At 45.6% G+C, this 16,145-nt stretch overlaps 1 protein-coding gene across 3 annotated transcripts in view; it reads right to left on the reverse strand.

Annotated features, from left to right (window-relative positions):
• The window catches only part of SCN5A (sodium voltage-gated channel alpha subunit 5), a 109,510-nt gene that overhangs the window by 44,641 nt on the left and 48,724 nt on the right, over positions 1 to 16,145 (reverse strand). For all 3 annotated transcript variants that reach the window (XM_030934945.1, XM_010371496.2, XM_030934947.1), the window contains 4 exons: positions 13,860 to 13,992; positions 12,674 to 12,912; positions 1,980 to 2,153; positions 263 to 613 (listed from right to left, as the gene is read on the reverse strand). In XM_030934945.1, the coding sequence (XP_030790805.1) occupies positions 263 to 613; positions 1,980 to 2,153; positions 12,674 to 12,912; positions 13,860 to 13,992 (897 nt within the window). The remainder of the gene's footprint in view (positions 1 to 262; positions 614 to 1,979; positions 2,154 to 12,673; positions 12,913 to 13,859; positions 13,993 to 16,145) is intronic.

Consider the following 16,145-nt stretch of genomic DNA (forward strand, 5'->3'; position numbering starts at 1 on the left):
TGAGCATATAGGTGCAAGAATAAATGGGTACACTGAATAGATGGTTTGTTGGTAAGTATATAGATGGACGAGTAAGTGAGTGCATGTCAGGTGGATGAAATAAATGAGTGAGTAGTTAGATGGAAATGTGGGTAAATGAATAGACGGATGGATGGATGGGTAGATGGACTGATAGAAGGGTAAGTAAATGGATAATTGGATGGGTGGGTAGCTGGGTAGATGAGTGGATGGTGTGTGTGTGTGAGGCCCTTGGCCAACTTACCACAAGGTTGCCAATGACCATAACAAGCAAGAAGACCAGCAGGCACAATGACTGCCCAGACACCTCCATGCAGTCCCACATGGTCTCGATCCACTCTCCACAGAGGATGCGGAAGATGATGAGGAAGGCATGGAAGAAGTCCATCATGTGCCAGCGAGGCAGCAGGCCTGAGTCGCTGTCCCTCAGCTCTGAGTAGTTCTTGCCAAAGAGCTGCATGCCCACCACAGCAAAGATGAACACGATGATGGCTAGCACCAGTGTCAGGTTCCCCAGTGCCCCCACTGAGTTCCCGATGATCTTGATGAGTGTGTTCAGGGTGGGCCACGATTTGGCCAGCTTGAAGACCCGCAGCTGGGGAAGGAGGAAGAGCAGGGGACCTTGTGAGGGTCACTGGCTCCTGCTGCCCACGGGCACCCTCACTCTCTCTAGCTCCTGCCTGAAAGTCCAGGGAGTTCTTGGAGGGCACTGACACCTATTTTTCCCCTCATTTTTCCCAGAGCACCCACTACTGTTTGTCTCCACAGCCTGAGGGCAGCTTCACTGGGCACTGCTCTGGGAGTCAGGTCAACAGCTCCAGCCTCACCTCCCCAACTCATCCCTTCTCTTCGTCCCCACACCAGCTTCCTCTCTGCCTTGGCCTCACTTCCAGGATCTGCCCACTACATTCTCTCAACAGGGAGTGTCCTTGCTCTTTCATACCTGTCCTCATCAGGTATCCTTTGGGGCAGCTCAAACCATCTCTGAGTCGTCCAGTCACCTTTGCCTCTCAGTCATCACAGAGAAAGGGGGGAAGGTGCTTAACACTTACTGAATGTCTGCGTGCCAGGCCTTGTGCTTAGAATGGATGAACTCAGTCAGAACTCCCAATAACCACATGAGGTTGGCATTGGTATTACCTCATTTGACAGAAGAAGCTGCCAACCCACACAGGTGGAGTAACTTGTCTAAGTCCCTCGGTTCACAGCAGTGGAGTCAGGACTAGAACCCACAGCCTTGGCTTTCCCTCCTGCCCCCACCATCCTGCCTTCCTACACACTCCCCGCCGCTCCACACCCATCCACTGTATGTGCAGCAACCCACAGTGCTCAGGACCTCCTCCAGAAAGCCTTCCCTGACTACACCTCCCACGCCATGTCTGGACCTCTCAAGCATTTCAAGCTCCAAGTGTGGTCCACAGACCAGCAGCTTTGACGTCACCTGAGACTCACTGAATCAGCATATGCATTTTAACAAGATCCCCAGGTGATTTGTGTGTGCATTAATATTTTAAAGATGCTGATTCAGAAACCAGCAGGCAGAACCTCGGATGAGCAGTTAGCAGCCCAGCTCCCTCTGTTATCTGCCATGTAGCTTTGGGAAATTCGTTTCATCTCTCTGAGTCTCCTCATCTGTGAAATGGAAATGTAGTAATACCACCCCCACTCCTGGATCCTGTGAAGGCTAAAAGGGTCACATTGGACCACAAAGGGCTTTGCAATTCATCAGGATGGCCACCACAATTGCTCCTCTGGAGGAATGTCTCCTGCCTTGCCTGCCTCTGTACCCCCACCATCACCAGCACCGGGCCAGGCATCCAGGGGTACCTAGCAAATGGCTGTTGGGTGAAGGCATGACAGATCAAAGTAGGGATGACCAAGTGATGACCTCAGATTGGGTTGTGCCCAGCCCTCCACCCCCACCCTGCCCACCCCTCCTTGCGGTGGGTCCAGCCAGGTACCAGGCGGAAGGAGCGCAGCACCGACAAGTTGCTCATGCGGGACAGGCCCAGCTCCATGAGGCTAAGGATGACGATGATGCTGTCAAAGATGTTCCAGCCCTGTTGGAAGTAGTAGTAGGGGTCGAGGGCAATGATCTTGAAGGTCATCTCTGCTGTGAAAATCCCTGTGAAGACCTGAGGAGGGAGCAGGAATTGTTCGGGATGGAAAGACCCCCTGGCCAGCAGGGGCACCTGCCTCCTGACTCTTGCTGTGACAGGGGCTCCCTCCAGGGCTGCCAGCTCTGATTGCGCCCAGGCTCCTAGTGGGGGTTTGCTTGGCCATGGCCCAGCCCTTGGGGACAGCTCTCTTCTCCAGCCTGCTCCCCCAGCCCTTGCAGCTGCTCACCAAGCACACCAGGCACACAGCTTGGCCGTCGGGAATGGCCTGGGCCCTTTGCAGGCTCCACAGAGACTCACAGCTCTAGGGGGCCCCTGCGGTGGACAGTGACATGACCTAGCGCTAGACTTCTGATCTGTGTGTCCACAGGAAGGGCTTTCACCTGACACATGCTGAATCCACGCATCACCATGACGCTCATGGCTCCCTGACCCAGGGTCTCTGTCCTTGCTGTTCCTGCTCCTCAGGAGGCCCTTCCTCCTCATCCACCTACTGGACTCTGCCCACTGTGATAATCAGCAGCCACTGCCTCCCGAGGGCTACGTGCCAAGTGCTGGTCACAACACTCTGCACATGTTGTTTCTTTTGATTCATCCAGCAACCCCATTAGGAAGTATCATTGCCTGCAGTTTATAGGTAAGGAAACTGAGGCACTGAGAGGTTAAGTAGCTTGTCTAGGGTCATGTAGCTATTAAGTTTGAGAATGAGGAGAGGAACCCAGTGCTGCTCTCCAGAATTTAGGGAAACCTCCTCTCTCTTCTAGAAACATTCCTGAGTGGACAGAGGCTGAACTTTGCCTGGACTTACGAGTCCCAAGCTGCCCAGCCTTGGCCAGCAGAACCCTGTGGCCAAGGATCCCATGGTGCAGTGGACCAGAGAGCCGTGCCAGCTGCCCTGCAGTGTGCCAATTGATGGGAGCCCGGTTCCCAGAGGAGAGAATGTTCTGTGATGGTGTGGATGGCAGGAAGTCGGGGTCCTGTATGCAAGGCCTCTTGACCATGCTGAGGAGCTGGGGGGCTGTCCTGAGGGCAGTGAGGAGGCACTCAGGGTCTTTTGGAGGGGAGGGCTAAAGCCAGAGGGCCAGAGTACCCCTGAGAACAGTGTCAGGCCTGCAGCAGTTGTAAGGAGGTGGGGGTCAGAGACGGGCATTGCCGAGGCACCTCACCGGGGTTGGCAATCAGGTGGGGAGGTCACTCTGGTCTGGGCACCTGCCCTGACGGAGCTCTGTGCTAGAAAGAGAGGCATTTGCTGGCCACCCCAGTGCCATCCTCTCCCCATCAGCTCAGAAGAGGCTCTGTGGAGGTGGGCTGGAGGGCAGCGGGATGCTGTTGGCTCAGGGGTAGGCACCAGGAGGGCAGGTGGGCGGGCTCCTCAGCACTGCCACACAGGGCACCACCCACCAGCCCAGCCCTCCTGACTTCAAGGGTCCCTTTAGTGCTTGTGCCCAGAGGGAACTGCTCCTCCATCAGCCGGGTCTTGGGAAAGGGAAGGACCCTGAAATCCTCCAGCCTCAGTTTGCATTCCTCACACATAGAGAGACAGCCTTGAGACCTGCTTCTCTCCCCAGCACCCAAACCTGCTTCCATACCTTTTCCAACCCCCCACCCCATTGCCTGTTGCTCTCCTGTTCCAGCCACGCCTGTTCCTTGCTGTCCCCTCCTCGGGGCCTTTGCACTTGCTGCTCCCTTTCCCTGGGTCATGCCTCTCCCCAGCCGCATAACTCACTCCCTTCAGAGCCACCTGATCCATGGGTGTCCTGGTAACTTAAAATGTGCCTCCCTCCCACCAAATTCCCTATTCCCCATCCTTGCTTCATTTTCCTCTGCCTCACACCACCATCTAACAGCTATTTGTTTATCGAGCCTCGTCTGTTTAGAAGATAGGCTGTGTGATGGCAGGGACCTTTCCCTACTGTACCTGGAACGATGCCCAGCCCATAGGTGGTCCACCAGTATCTGTTGAATAGATGAACAAATGTTTGAGCCTTTGACCTTCCGTGCGCCATGTCCTGCCTGTCCTGTGCTGCTTTGCTTACTTCCAGGAGCCTTCCCTACCCAGCCTGAGACACACACAGCTGTGCTTAGAGCCCTCACTCAGCAGCACAGCCTGCACAGTTTCCCTGAGAGCCCCTACAGGTGGGGCCCGGGTAGCGCCTCCCTTGGACCTCCACTTCTGATCTTCCCCAGCACTGCCGGGGTGCACCAGGGTGGGTCTGACACCCATGAGTGCCGACACTCATTTCTAGAGAAGGGAGCTCAGGAAAAGCCCTGCACCTCACTTTGTCCAGGCTCCCAGCTGTTTTGGTGGCGAGATGGCAGTGATCAGGTGGAGCTAGGACTCAGGAAAAAAAAGACAGGAGAGGTTCTTGGGGAGTGCCCTTCAGGGAAACGATAAAAGGTTTTTCAGGGACCTACAGCATCACCTGGAAGCTCTTTGGAAACGCTGAATCTTGCAAGGCCCCTGAATTAGAATCTACATTTTGACTAGATTCCTGGGATTTAAAGTTCAAGTGCTGTTTTTGACCATGAGCTCTCAAACTTGGTGCACTCTGTAATCACCTAGGGAGCTTTAAAAATATGGATGCCTGGGTCGCATCCTAGAGATTCTAGTTACATTGGACTGGAGTGGAACCCAGGTATGGGGATTCAAAAGAGAAAAAAACGTCCCAGGTGATTCTAATGTGTAGCTAACCTTGAGAAGTACAAACATTTTGGTAACAGACCTCCTCCTTCCACAGGCTCATGCCAGGCTTTCTAAGGCCGTGTGATCAAAGCTTGATGGTTTAAGATATGCAGAGAATGGTGGCCAGGCTGGGGTTCCAGAGCAGGGGCTGCCTCTGTGTGATCTTGGGCCAGTTTCTTCAGCTCTCTGAGCCTTGAGGGTCCTCATATATAAAATGGGGATAATAATAACAACTCCATAGGAGGTTTCTAGGAGTTATAGCTAATGGCTATGAAGTGGATACTCCGCATGAGAGGGTGATTACTGTTACTGTTAGCAGCATTTATTGTGATTGCTGAGAGTGGCCAAGAGCTCCAGACCCAGGCAGGCGCTGCCTTCAGATATAAACAACTCTGCATGTTTTATAGGCTCACTGGGATCTGGCAGATGGAGGCTCTGAGCATGGTGACCCACTTCCCCTAACTCCTGGCAGGAGGTTCACTGAGCAATGAGTGCAAATGGCCGCTTTCCAGGAATTGGGGGAACTTACGGGGAACCCCAAATTCTCTTTGACCTTGGCATATGACTTTAATGGGACTATATTCCATGCACTATAAACCTGTATCTAAAACATAGTACCTTGTGAACATCCTTCCATGCCAATTAAACACAATCTACAGCATCATTTTTCCTTCCTTCCTTCCTTCCTTCCTTTCCTTCCTTCCTTCCTTCTTTCCTGTCTCCCTCCCTCCCTCCCCCCTCTCTCTCTTTCTTTTTTTTTTTTTTTTTTTTTTTTTTTTTTTTTTTTTTTTTACATTTGTGGCACATTCCACTGTACAGATATGCTATAACTGATTTAGCCATTTCCCTGTGATAGTCATTCCTTTTCCCCTATTAAAAACATTGCCACAATAAATATCCTTTTACATGCTTGTTTTAAAGCAACTTGTCTAATTCTTTTCTTAGGAAAGATTTCTGGAGATGAAATTGTGTAGTCAATGAATGTTTTTCAGAGATTCTGACACATAGTGCTAAATGATCCTCGGAGAAAGGCTTTAACCAATTCCACGAGCTGCATGTGAGTAACTGCCTCCCTTTAACTATGCTAATACTGGGTACTCCGTTCCCATGACCTTTTCTCATCCAACAGGACATTCTTGTTTTATTGGACATTTCTTTTTGTTTTATATTTCTTATTTGGTGAAATTTTCTGTTCATATCCTTTGCTCTTAATTGTTCTATTAAGGTGTTTGCTTTTTTGTATGGTTTATAAACATACTTTATATATTACCCTTTTGTCTATTAGTACTATTTGTATTGTCACAATTTTCCTGATTTGTCATTTACCTTTATTGTATTTGTTTACACTTTAAAATACTTAAAGTGTAAGTATAGGATAATAAGATGATTACCTGTGCACCTACCACCAAACTCTAATGAATGTTAACATCTTGCCATATTTGTTTCAAATCTTGTTTTCTTTCTCCTTACCAAAAAAAAAAAAAAAAAAAAAAAAAAAAAAAAAAAAAAAAAAAAGCAAATACTTAAATAGCATTTGATGTATGCCAGGCACTGTTCTAGTGTTTTACATATATTAAATCATTTAACCCTCACAGTAACCCTATGAGATATGTAATGCTTATTCTCCCTATTTTACAGATAGGGAAACTGAGATACAAAGGAGTTAAACAAGTAATTCAAATGATGGCTTCCACTATGAATTCTTACCCATCATGTGCCATCACAGATAAACCAGGAGCCACCCATAGTACTGTATTCATTCCAAGGTAATCACTATCCCAAATTTGATGTTTATCATTTCTACACATTTTTACATTTTTAATGTATATAACAACAACACATAGTATTTTTGTATTCTCTTAACTTTATGTAAATAAGCTATGCTTTATATATTCTCTTTCAAGTTCCTTTTATTTTTAACATTGTGTTTGAGATTTATTGACACATGTATATGTATCCATTCTAATTGTGTACAGTATTTCTTTTTTTTTTTTTGAGATGGAGTCTCGCTTTGTCACCCAGGCTGGAGTGCAGTGGCTCGATCTTGGCTCACTGCAAGCTCCGCCTCCCGGGTTCACACCATTCTCCTGCCTCAGCCTCCCGAGTAGCAGGGACTAGAGGTGCCCGCCACCGTGCCCGGCTAATTTTTTTTTGTATTTTTAGTAGAGACGGGGTTTCACCGTGTTAGCCAGGATGATCTCGATCTCCTGACCTCGTGATCCGCCCATCTCGGCCTCCCAAAGTGCTGGGATTACAGGCTTGAGCCACCACGCCTGGCCTGTGTACAGTATTTCATTGTATGAGTACACCACAATTTATTTATCCACTTTATAAAATTAATGGACATTTATATTGATTCTAACTTCCCCTATGACTAAACATACTATAAAGAACTTTCTTATACATGTTTCTTTGTACAGATGTGTGAGACTTTCTTAAGAATATATATATATATGGAATTGTTGAGTTGTAGGGTATACAGTATGTATCTGTGATTTAGCAGATATTGTTCAATTGCTCCCCAAATGGTTGTACCAAATCCACACTCTTACAAGCTGTGAATTCCCACTGTTTCACATCCTTGTCAACACACAGAAGCCTAGTTTTTATTCTGTTAGGGCAAGAAACAGTATTTCAATGTTGCTTTAATTTCCATTCCTCTGTTTCTCTTCATTTGTTTATAACCATCTGAATTACCTCTTCTGTGATTTGCTTGTCATTTCCTTTGTCCATTGTTGTGGTTGTGTTTTTATCATTTTATCACTATCCCTCTTTTCCTATTGATGTGTAAATCTTCAATATTGCTTGGATTCCATGTATTTCTAGTTAAATACTTATCATAATATCAATTTCCAGTTTGTGGTAGTGATTTCACTTAGTTTGTAATATTCCTTGTTGTACAGAGATTACAAATTTTAACAATTTATAATTTAGCAATCTTTTCTTTCATGATGTAAGCTTTTTTGGATTATTGAAGGCCTTCCCAACCCCAAGATCTTAAAGCTTTTTCTCCTGTTGTTATTCCAAAAACTTTAAAGTTTTGCTTTATCACATTTAGGTGTTAAGTACAATTCCCCTACATCTAATTTATGAATATGATGTGAGGTAGGGATCTAAATTGATTTTCTTCCACGCAGATAACCATTCTCCCAGCATCATTTATTAAACAGTCCCATCCTTTTCCTACTGATTTATTTTGTTTTATTTTATTTTATTTTATTTTTTGAGAAAGGGTCTCACTCTGTCACCCAGTCTGGGGTGTAGTGGTGCGATCTCAGCTCACTGCAACCTCCACCTCCCAGGTTCAAGTGATTCTCCTGCTTCGGCCTCCTGAGTAGCTGGGACTACAGGTGCATGCCACCATACCCAGCTAATTTTTGTATTTTTAGTAGAGACAGGGTTTCACCATGTTGGCCAGGCTGGTCTCTAACTCCTGACCTCAGATGATCTGCTCACCTCGGCTGGCCTCCCAAAGTGCTGAGATTACAGGCATGAGCCACTGCACCCGGCCTTTTCCTACTGATTTATAGTACCATCTCTGTTATTTATCAAGTTACCAAATATGGATTGTTCTATTTCTATGTTCTCAATTCTGTAGCACAATCTTTTTTTCCATCCCTGCATCAATACTCTAATATTTTTAGCTTTCTAAGATATCTTAACATACTATGGTAAATTCCCTACCTTAGTCCTTAATTTATCTTGATCTGCTTTACTTTCCATATGAGTTTTAGGATTATCTTGTCAAGTTCCATTAAAAAAAGTATTGAGATTTTGACTGGAATTACATTGAACTTATAGGTTAATTTGGGAAGAATTTGTATCTCTACAATAGTCATACTTTCATTCATGAAAATGGCACATCTCTCCACTTTTATGTCTTCTTTTATGTTTTTTGGCAGTTTCATATTTTTTCATACAAAATTTGCATACCTTTTGTTATATTTATTGCTAAATTTCTCATAGTTTTTATTGTGATCATAAGTGATAACTTTAAAAATTTATTTTCTCCAATTGATTGTTGATGGTGACTAGGAACACTATTTGGAATACTGAAGCTGTACCCACTAATATTGTTGAACTCTCGTATTAGTTCTAACAGCCTCTCTGTAGATTTTCTAAAACGATTTAAATAGACAACAACATAATCTGGAAAATAATGTCAGATATGTTTTTCTTCCTTCTTTCTTCTATTTCTTCTCTTCATCTCTCTATATTACATTCTGGGCAACTTTATTAGATCTAAATTTACAATCATTTAATTATCTCCCCAACTGTATTAATATGCTACTTGATGTGTACATTGAAATTTTAATCTCAATGGCTATATTTTTCATTTATGGAGATTTTATTTGGTTCCTTTTCAAAGCTGTATTATTTTCTTATGTTTTTAATCTCTTATTTTATGTCTCTGGTTATTATGAACTTTTTTTTTTTTTTTTTTGAGCAGAGTCTCATCGTGTCACCAAGACTGGAGTGCAGTGATATGATCTCAGCTCACTGCAATCTTGGCCCCACTGGGGATCCAAGTGATCCTCCCACCTCAGCCTCCCAAGTAGCTAGGACCACAGGTGCACACCACCACACCTGGCTATTTTTGTGTATTTGTAGTAGAGACAGGGTCTTGTCATGTTGTCCAGGCTGGTCTCGAATTCCTGAGCTCAAGCAATCTGCCCGCCTCAGCCTCCCAAACTGCTGGAATTACAGGTGTGAAATACCACACCTGGCCAATTATGAACATTTTTATCATCTCTATCAAGCAATTCTACTATGTGACATTTTTAAGGGGATAGCCTGATTGTGTCTGTGCGTGTGTGTGTCTGCTGACTCTTCCTCATGGTGGAATATTTCCTTCTGTGTTTTATAATTTGGGCAATCCAGCTTGACCTGGGCCAAAGGTGTGTCCTTCCAGAGAAGTTTTGTTCCCTTTTAGGGGCCCCAAGACATTATTCTAGGATCACTTTCTATGTTAATTTTTTAGATGTAGGTTCCAGGACTACTCAGGTATAAATATGAACCCCAAATCTGTATGAGGCCAAATCCATAGTCACAGCCTTTCAGGGGTTACTTTTTTCCTTTCCAGCCCTGGCTATGACAGGGCTTCTCTATCATTTCCCAGGGTTTGTGTGTAGGTTTTTTCTGGATCACCATTTTTCTGAATGTATGGTCATATTCTTATGGGGCTACTCAGTTTCGACCCCTACTCACACTGTCCCAAGGTTGAGTGTCTTGTCTCTACATGCTCATTAAAATCCAAGCCTCCAGACTATGCAAATCAACACCTCCCCACCCCACCCAGGGCAGCTACAGAGCCATTTCACAAATTTACTGCTATGGTTTTTAAGCTTCTTTTTGTTTTTGGCACTTCGGGTTTCCGTTACAGTAGCCCCCTCTTATCTATGGGCAATACATTCCAACAAGGCTCCTAGTGAGTGCCTGAAACCATGGATATTACTGAACCCTATATATACTATGACTTTTCCTAAATCTACATACCTCTGATAAAGTTTGATTTATAAATTGGGCACAATAAGAGATGAACAACTTCTCTTTGTCATATATTTGGCTTCTCTTTGGCACATCTGTATTGCCAGCATCATTACTCTTCTGCTTTGGAGAATAAGGATTAAGTACAATAAGGGTTACTTGAACACAAACACTGTGATACCACAACAGTCTATTTGATAACAGAGATCGCTAGTAAATGACTAATGGGTAGGTTGCATATAGAGCACGATACGCTGAACAAAGAGACAATTCATGTCCCCGAGCAGAATGGAGTAAGACAGTGTGAGATTTCATCGTAATACTCACAAGGGTGTGCCATTTAAAACTAATGAATTGTTTATTTCTGGAATTTTCTATTTAATATTTCCACATCATGGGTGACCATGGGTAACTGAAACCACGGAAAGCAGAATTGTGGATAAGAGGAACTACTGTACTTTCTCATGCACTTAGCTCTGTAATTCAAAGAATGTTTGCTGTATATTAAATTATTTATTAATAGGAAACTTTTCAGATTTTCTTGTCCATAATATTGCTGGAAACAGAAGTTTCATTTGCCTTTTACCTTTATTTGTGTGATGGGCTAAAAAGTTAGTTAAATCTATCAGTCTTCTCCTTTATGGAATTTGTCTTCAGATACATGCTTAGAAAGGCTTTTCCCAAGCTGGTTATTTACTCATGCTTATTTTTATGGTATTGTTTCTTAACACTTAATATTTAAACTACCTAGAATATATTAAATGCAATAAAATCAAAACCTTACATACTAGCAATAAAGCTATTCAAACAGAACAAAATATAGCTATAACCCAACTACACTGCCTGTTATCTATAATTTAACGACAAGTTTAATACAACTGCAGTTTAGCCACAACTTGCTGACCCAGTGAAGCCACCAGTGCTGTTCATCACACCTAACTTGCTGCTCAGTCCAACCCAATGGTCACAACCTGATAAAACCACACTCAACTGAAACCCTGCATAACTACCATCTGAAGACCACCCAACATTCCCAACAGTGCCATGAGACCGCTACCCACTGAGATGTAGCTTTCCCTTCTGTTTGCACATAGAAGGAAAGAAAAGTAAAATTGCAGCAAGTGGACTCAAATTGGTAAAAAAAAATCTCAATAGGCCCTGCAGAGAACTATCTAGAGTCCTGGATTTGGAAAGTAAGAAGAAAAGAAAATCCTCATACCCCACAGTGTGAGAGACCTACCTGCCTATGGGGGTCACTTGAACAGCTGGGCCTGAGACAGGCTGGCTCTGCAGTAAGAGCAAGCTTAGATCAAATGGGGCCAGAAGTCCCCCTACCATCCTCACACCAACCTCAATGGTGATCTCAGAAGCTCCTTTTTGAGGCCAGTGGGCTCATGGCAACTCTGCCCTGGGATCCTCTAAAGACGAGCTGACTCTGTTTACCTGGACTGATCCAATATGGACCTGTCCTGGGAGTTGAGAGATGCCCAACTCTGCCCCTGCTATGTCATCCCTCCGGTCTCTGGGCCTCGGTTTCCCTATCTGTATAATAAAGAGGCAGGACTTGATTTGGTATCAAGAAAAAAAAAATCGGAATTAGAACCCAGACATTCTGACTTCCAGGAGCAATCTAACAACAACGACAATAGCACAGCTATCATTTGTTTTGAGTGCTTACTGCTTATCAATCTATGAGCCAAGCAGATTATAGATATTATCTTATTCAATCCTCATTACCTTCCTATGAGGTTGATATTGTCATACTAATTTCCCATTTATTGAATTCAACAAATATTTATTGGGCCAATTACTGAGTAAATTGCTTGAGATCAGCTAGTTAGTAAGAGCTGAGTCAGAATTCAAATCTGGCTCTGCCTGATTTACTTACTACACCCAGCTATCCATCCATCCATCCATCCATCCACCCATCTACCCATCCCTCCATCTTTCCCTCCTTCTATCCAACCATTCATCCACAATTTCCCCCATCAACAACACTGATGCAAGCTCGGTCCATAAGAGAACTACCTCCTTCTGCACACACTCTCCTCCATCTACAAATTACAAAATCTCAAGTCTCCACACATTTCAGGTTTACCCCCAGCTCACTTTTGTTTTCTAGACTGTGAACATCTGCATAAACTTTTCACTTCACCCTCCCACTCCAAATCTACATTTCTCAGCTCCATAGAAGCTGACCTTGAGATTCCCTCCCTCCTCCAAGATGTCTTCTGTGATGATTCCCACCCTCAAAAGATCCTTCTGTGTGCAGGATCCCTTCTCCCTTACCCATGAAGGCTGTGCCAGCTGCCCGAGGTTCCCTCCTGCCAGGATGCCCATTTGATAGCCAGCTGCAGGTGGCTCTTACCAGGTTTCCGACCTGCAGCATCTCCTCGAATTCACTTGTCATGTTGTAGTGCTCCAGCGCCATGAAGAGTGTGTTGAGCACGATGCACATAGTGATGGTGAGGTCAGTAAACGGGTCCATGACCACCAACTTCACTCCCTGCTTGATGGACATCCACAGTGGGCAGCACTCCCAGATCAGGTAGCGCTGGGCGAGGCGGTTCCAGCATGGTGGACACTTGCGGCGAGACTCCTCTAACTCTGAGGGGACAGCCAGTGAGTTAGTTTGATTCTGTTGACTGAGCCATATGTATCTGGAATACCTTCCAGAAAAGATTTATGACTTGCTTTGGGAGATGACAGGGCTGCTACATGACAGTGGGACGGTGGGAGCAGGGAAGGCCAAGGGAATGGTGGCTTGTGTCTTGGCTCCTTAGTCTGGAAATATGAGAGAAGAGGGCCATAGGGACAGGAAACAGAGATGGAGGCGGGGAAAATGGGGACAGGAGAGATTATTAGGACAAACGTACACTGCTTAAGACAACAGTCCCACATAGACCTGGGGACACTCGGGGAGGACAGGCTGAAAATGATGAAACAGTAATGGGGACAGGCAAGTTCGGACACAAGGACACCTGGGACAGAATGGGTAGGGACAGATGTGGACATCTAGGATGTGTCAGGACAAATGGGAGAGGAGATGCCGAGGACAGGCTGGAAAAGATGAGAATACATCTGAGATAGGAGGGAACAAGATCAGGATGGGGGGTGCCAAATTCAGACTGGAAGGGATGTGGAGTTGCCTAGGGCAGGAATGGCTGGGAAAGATGTGGGATGCCTGGAATAGCCTGAAGTAGATATGGGAATAGCTAGAACAGACATGGGTGTGCTCAGGACAGGATGGTCCTAGACAAACATGGTTATGGTTGGGAGACGATGGAATGAGACTGATAAGCATCAGGGACAAGCAAGATGTGGGAGTGTTTGGGAGAAACACAGACATGGTGATGCCCAGGAGAGAACAAGCTGAAACAGATGAGAAGAGACGGAAGGACAGGCAAGGCTCCACAGAACAGGGAAGGCTGGGACAGTGTGGGGATGTCCAAAGCAAGCCAAGACAAATGGGGGATGCCTGGATCAGGCTGGGATGAAGGTAAGGGTGCCTGCAGCAGAGGTGGGGAGTATTTAAATGACCTGGGGGTGCTGACCTTCCAGTGCGCTGGTGAGGACACTGACTGCGCTGAGAGCCCGCTGCCGTGCTCCTGGCTCCTCGAAGCCGTCTATACACGGAACCTGGGGGGTCAGCATCTGGGGCCCGCCTGGCTCCTCCGATGGTGTGGTCTGAGTGCAATCAGGAGATTGGTGTCAGCCTGGGGAAAGGGGTCCTGCCCCTAGCTCTAGTCCTGCTGGGGTGGCCATTCCAGACTCAGGCTGGGGATGCCATCAAGATGAAGGTCTTGATGGGACACTGGATGCTAGGCTTCTCTGTTCCCAACTCCCTCCCAGTTAAGAACTCCCTCCACCCCTCCTGCCAATCACTGTCTCCTTCATTCTCGTTTCTTCTTCACTGCCTCTCATCAGCAGTGATTCCTGAGTGTGGTCAGGAAGTTACACATATCACAGGTCCTCCCTGAGCCTGATGCTGTCATACACATTAGTACATGCAAAAATGATCTGGGAGTCTTAATTGACCACAAGCTTCCTAGCGTCAAGAGCATAAAGAAGCTGAAAAAAAAAATCTAACATGCTCTAAGATAATGCTAATAGAAGGATAAAGTACAATGCTTATACATGGCTGGTGGGAGGCTGTGTCTTTTGTGGGGGCAGTTAGGCTGGATTTACCAAGAAAATTTTAAATTGGCCCTCCAAGTCCTCATCTGGTAATCTAACTTCATAAATAATTACATATGTGCATCAAAAATACACATAAATGATGTTCATTGCAGCATTGTTCCTAATACCATAAGAACAAAACAACCAATCAATAGCAACCATATTCGAATCAATTATAGACACAATCCAACTCTGGGCTCTGATAGACAACAAAGAGAATGAGGCAGTTCTTTGTATGCTCCCATGGGGGCATCTCCAAGGCAAACAGTTTGATGAAAAAACAAGAAAAAGATCTGGAAAATGCATACCAAATGATTAAAGTGGACATATCTGGGGAATGGGACTGTGGGGGAGGGGAAAGAGAGGGAGAAGTTCCCTTTTCACTTCTGCACTGTGTACTTCTGCACTGTGGGGTTTGTTTTCACCACGCATGCACCATTTTTATCAGTATAAAACCCAGGCCTGGAAACAGCCCTGGTGAAGGGAGGTGGCAGGCAGGCATTCTCTAGGCTTACCTGGAGCCTCTCACAGAACCAAGGAGGGCCAATAAAGCCTTCACTTCAGCCCAGGCGCTGAGCTGTTCAGCATGCAATAGCAAAACTCTGTAATCTAATGGGCCTAGACTACCCAGGGTAGAAGAAGCAGGGCATAGGGTGGGTACCAAATAGATCTGGGCTCAAGTTAAGGACATCCCGGCCATTGGTAGGACTGCTCTGAAATGTTGCCTAGGGAGGTAGTGAACTCCCAGTCAAGTATTCAAGTGGAGGCACCTGAGAGGGCTGAGGTGGCTGGTGCAACAGTACTACCCTAGGTCCAACGCAACCATGAATTTGGCCAGCTTAACTCACAAGCAAGTTTTAAATTTTCCCAACTTCTCCCCTCCTTCTTTGCCATCTATCATAGTTTGGTTATCACTTGTTACATATGCACTCTCTTTCCCCTCCCACCGAGGGTGAATTAAACTTCCCTGCCCTGGGCATGAATGGCTTTCTTTGGACAACAGAATGTTAGTGGACACGCTGTGAAGAGAAACCTCAACTGGGCTAGTGCTGTTTATCTTGCTCTTGTGCTCCAGGAATTCTCCATGAAGAGAGCTTCCCCAGGTAACTGTCACCCTTTCAGCCTGGGCCTCAGAACAAAGACGTGGAGCAGCCCTGAGCCTAACCCACAGCATGAAGCCCAGCCCAGCCAGCGTGCAGTCTGGAGTAGGGCTTCCCAGCTAAGCCTAACCTACATGGGCCACGTTGTAGTCAACCTGCAGATAAGTGAGCATGAGATAAAGGCTTGTTGCTAGATATTGACTTCTGGGGTAGTTTGCTACACGGCATTATTATGACAGTAGCTGACTAATACACCATCCTAGTCCAGGTGGTCATCATCCCTTTCCCAAAACCACTACAACAGCCTCCTAACTGGCTTCTTTTCTTCTTCTCGTCCCTCTATTCTCTGCATAGTAGAAAGGGATTCCTTTAAAAAGTGAATCAGATAATGTCACTCCTCTGTTCAACAACTCCTCCCATCCTACTCCTCCCCATCTTACTCACACAGTATATCCAAACTTTTCTATGGTCTAGAAGGTCCTGCACAGTCCAAATCCTAACTCATGAAAATCATTTTAATGTTTCACCACACCTGGCCCTGTTAGTCACTCTCATCCCTTG

This window comes from Rhinopithecus roxellana, chromosome 1, assembly GCF_007565055.1.
Source record: "Rhinopithecus roxellana isolate Shanxi Qingling chromosome 1, ASM756505v1, whole genome shotgun sequence".
In the NCBI taxonomy this organism is placed as follows: Eukaryota; Metazoa; Chordata; class Mammalia; order Primates; family Cercopithecidae; genus Rhinopithecus; species Rhinopithecus roxellana.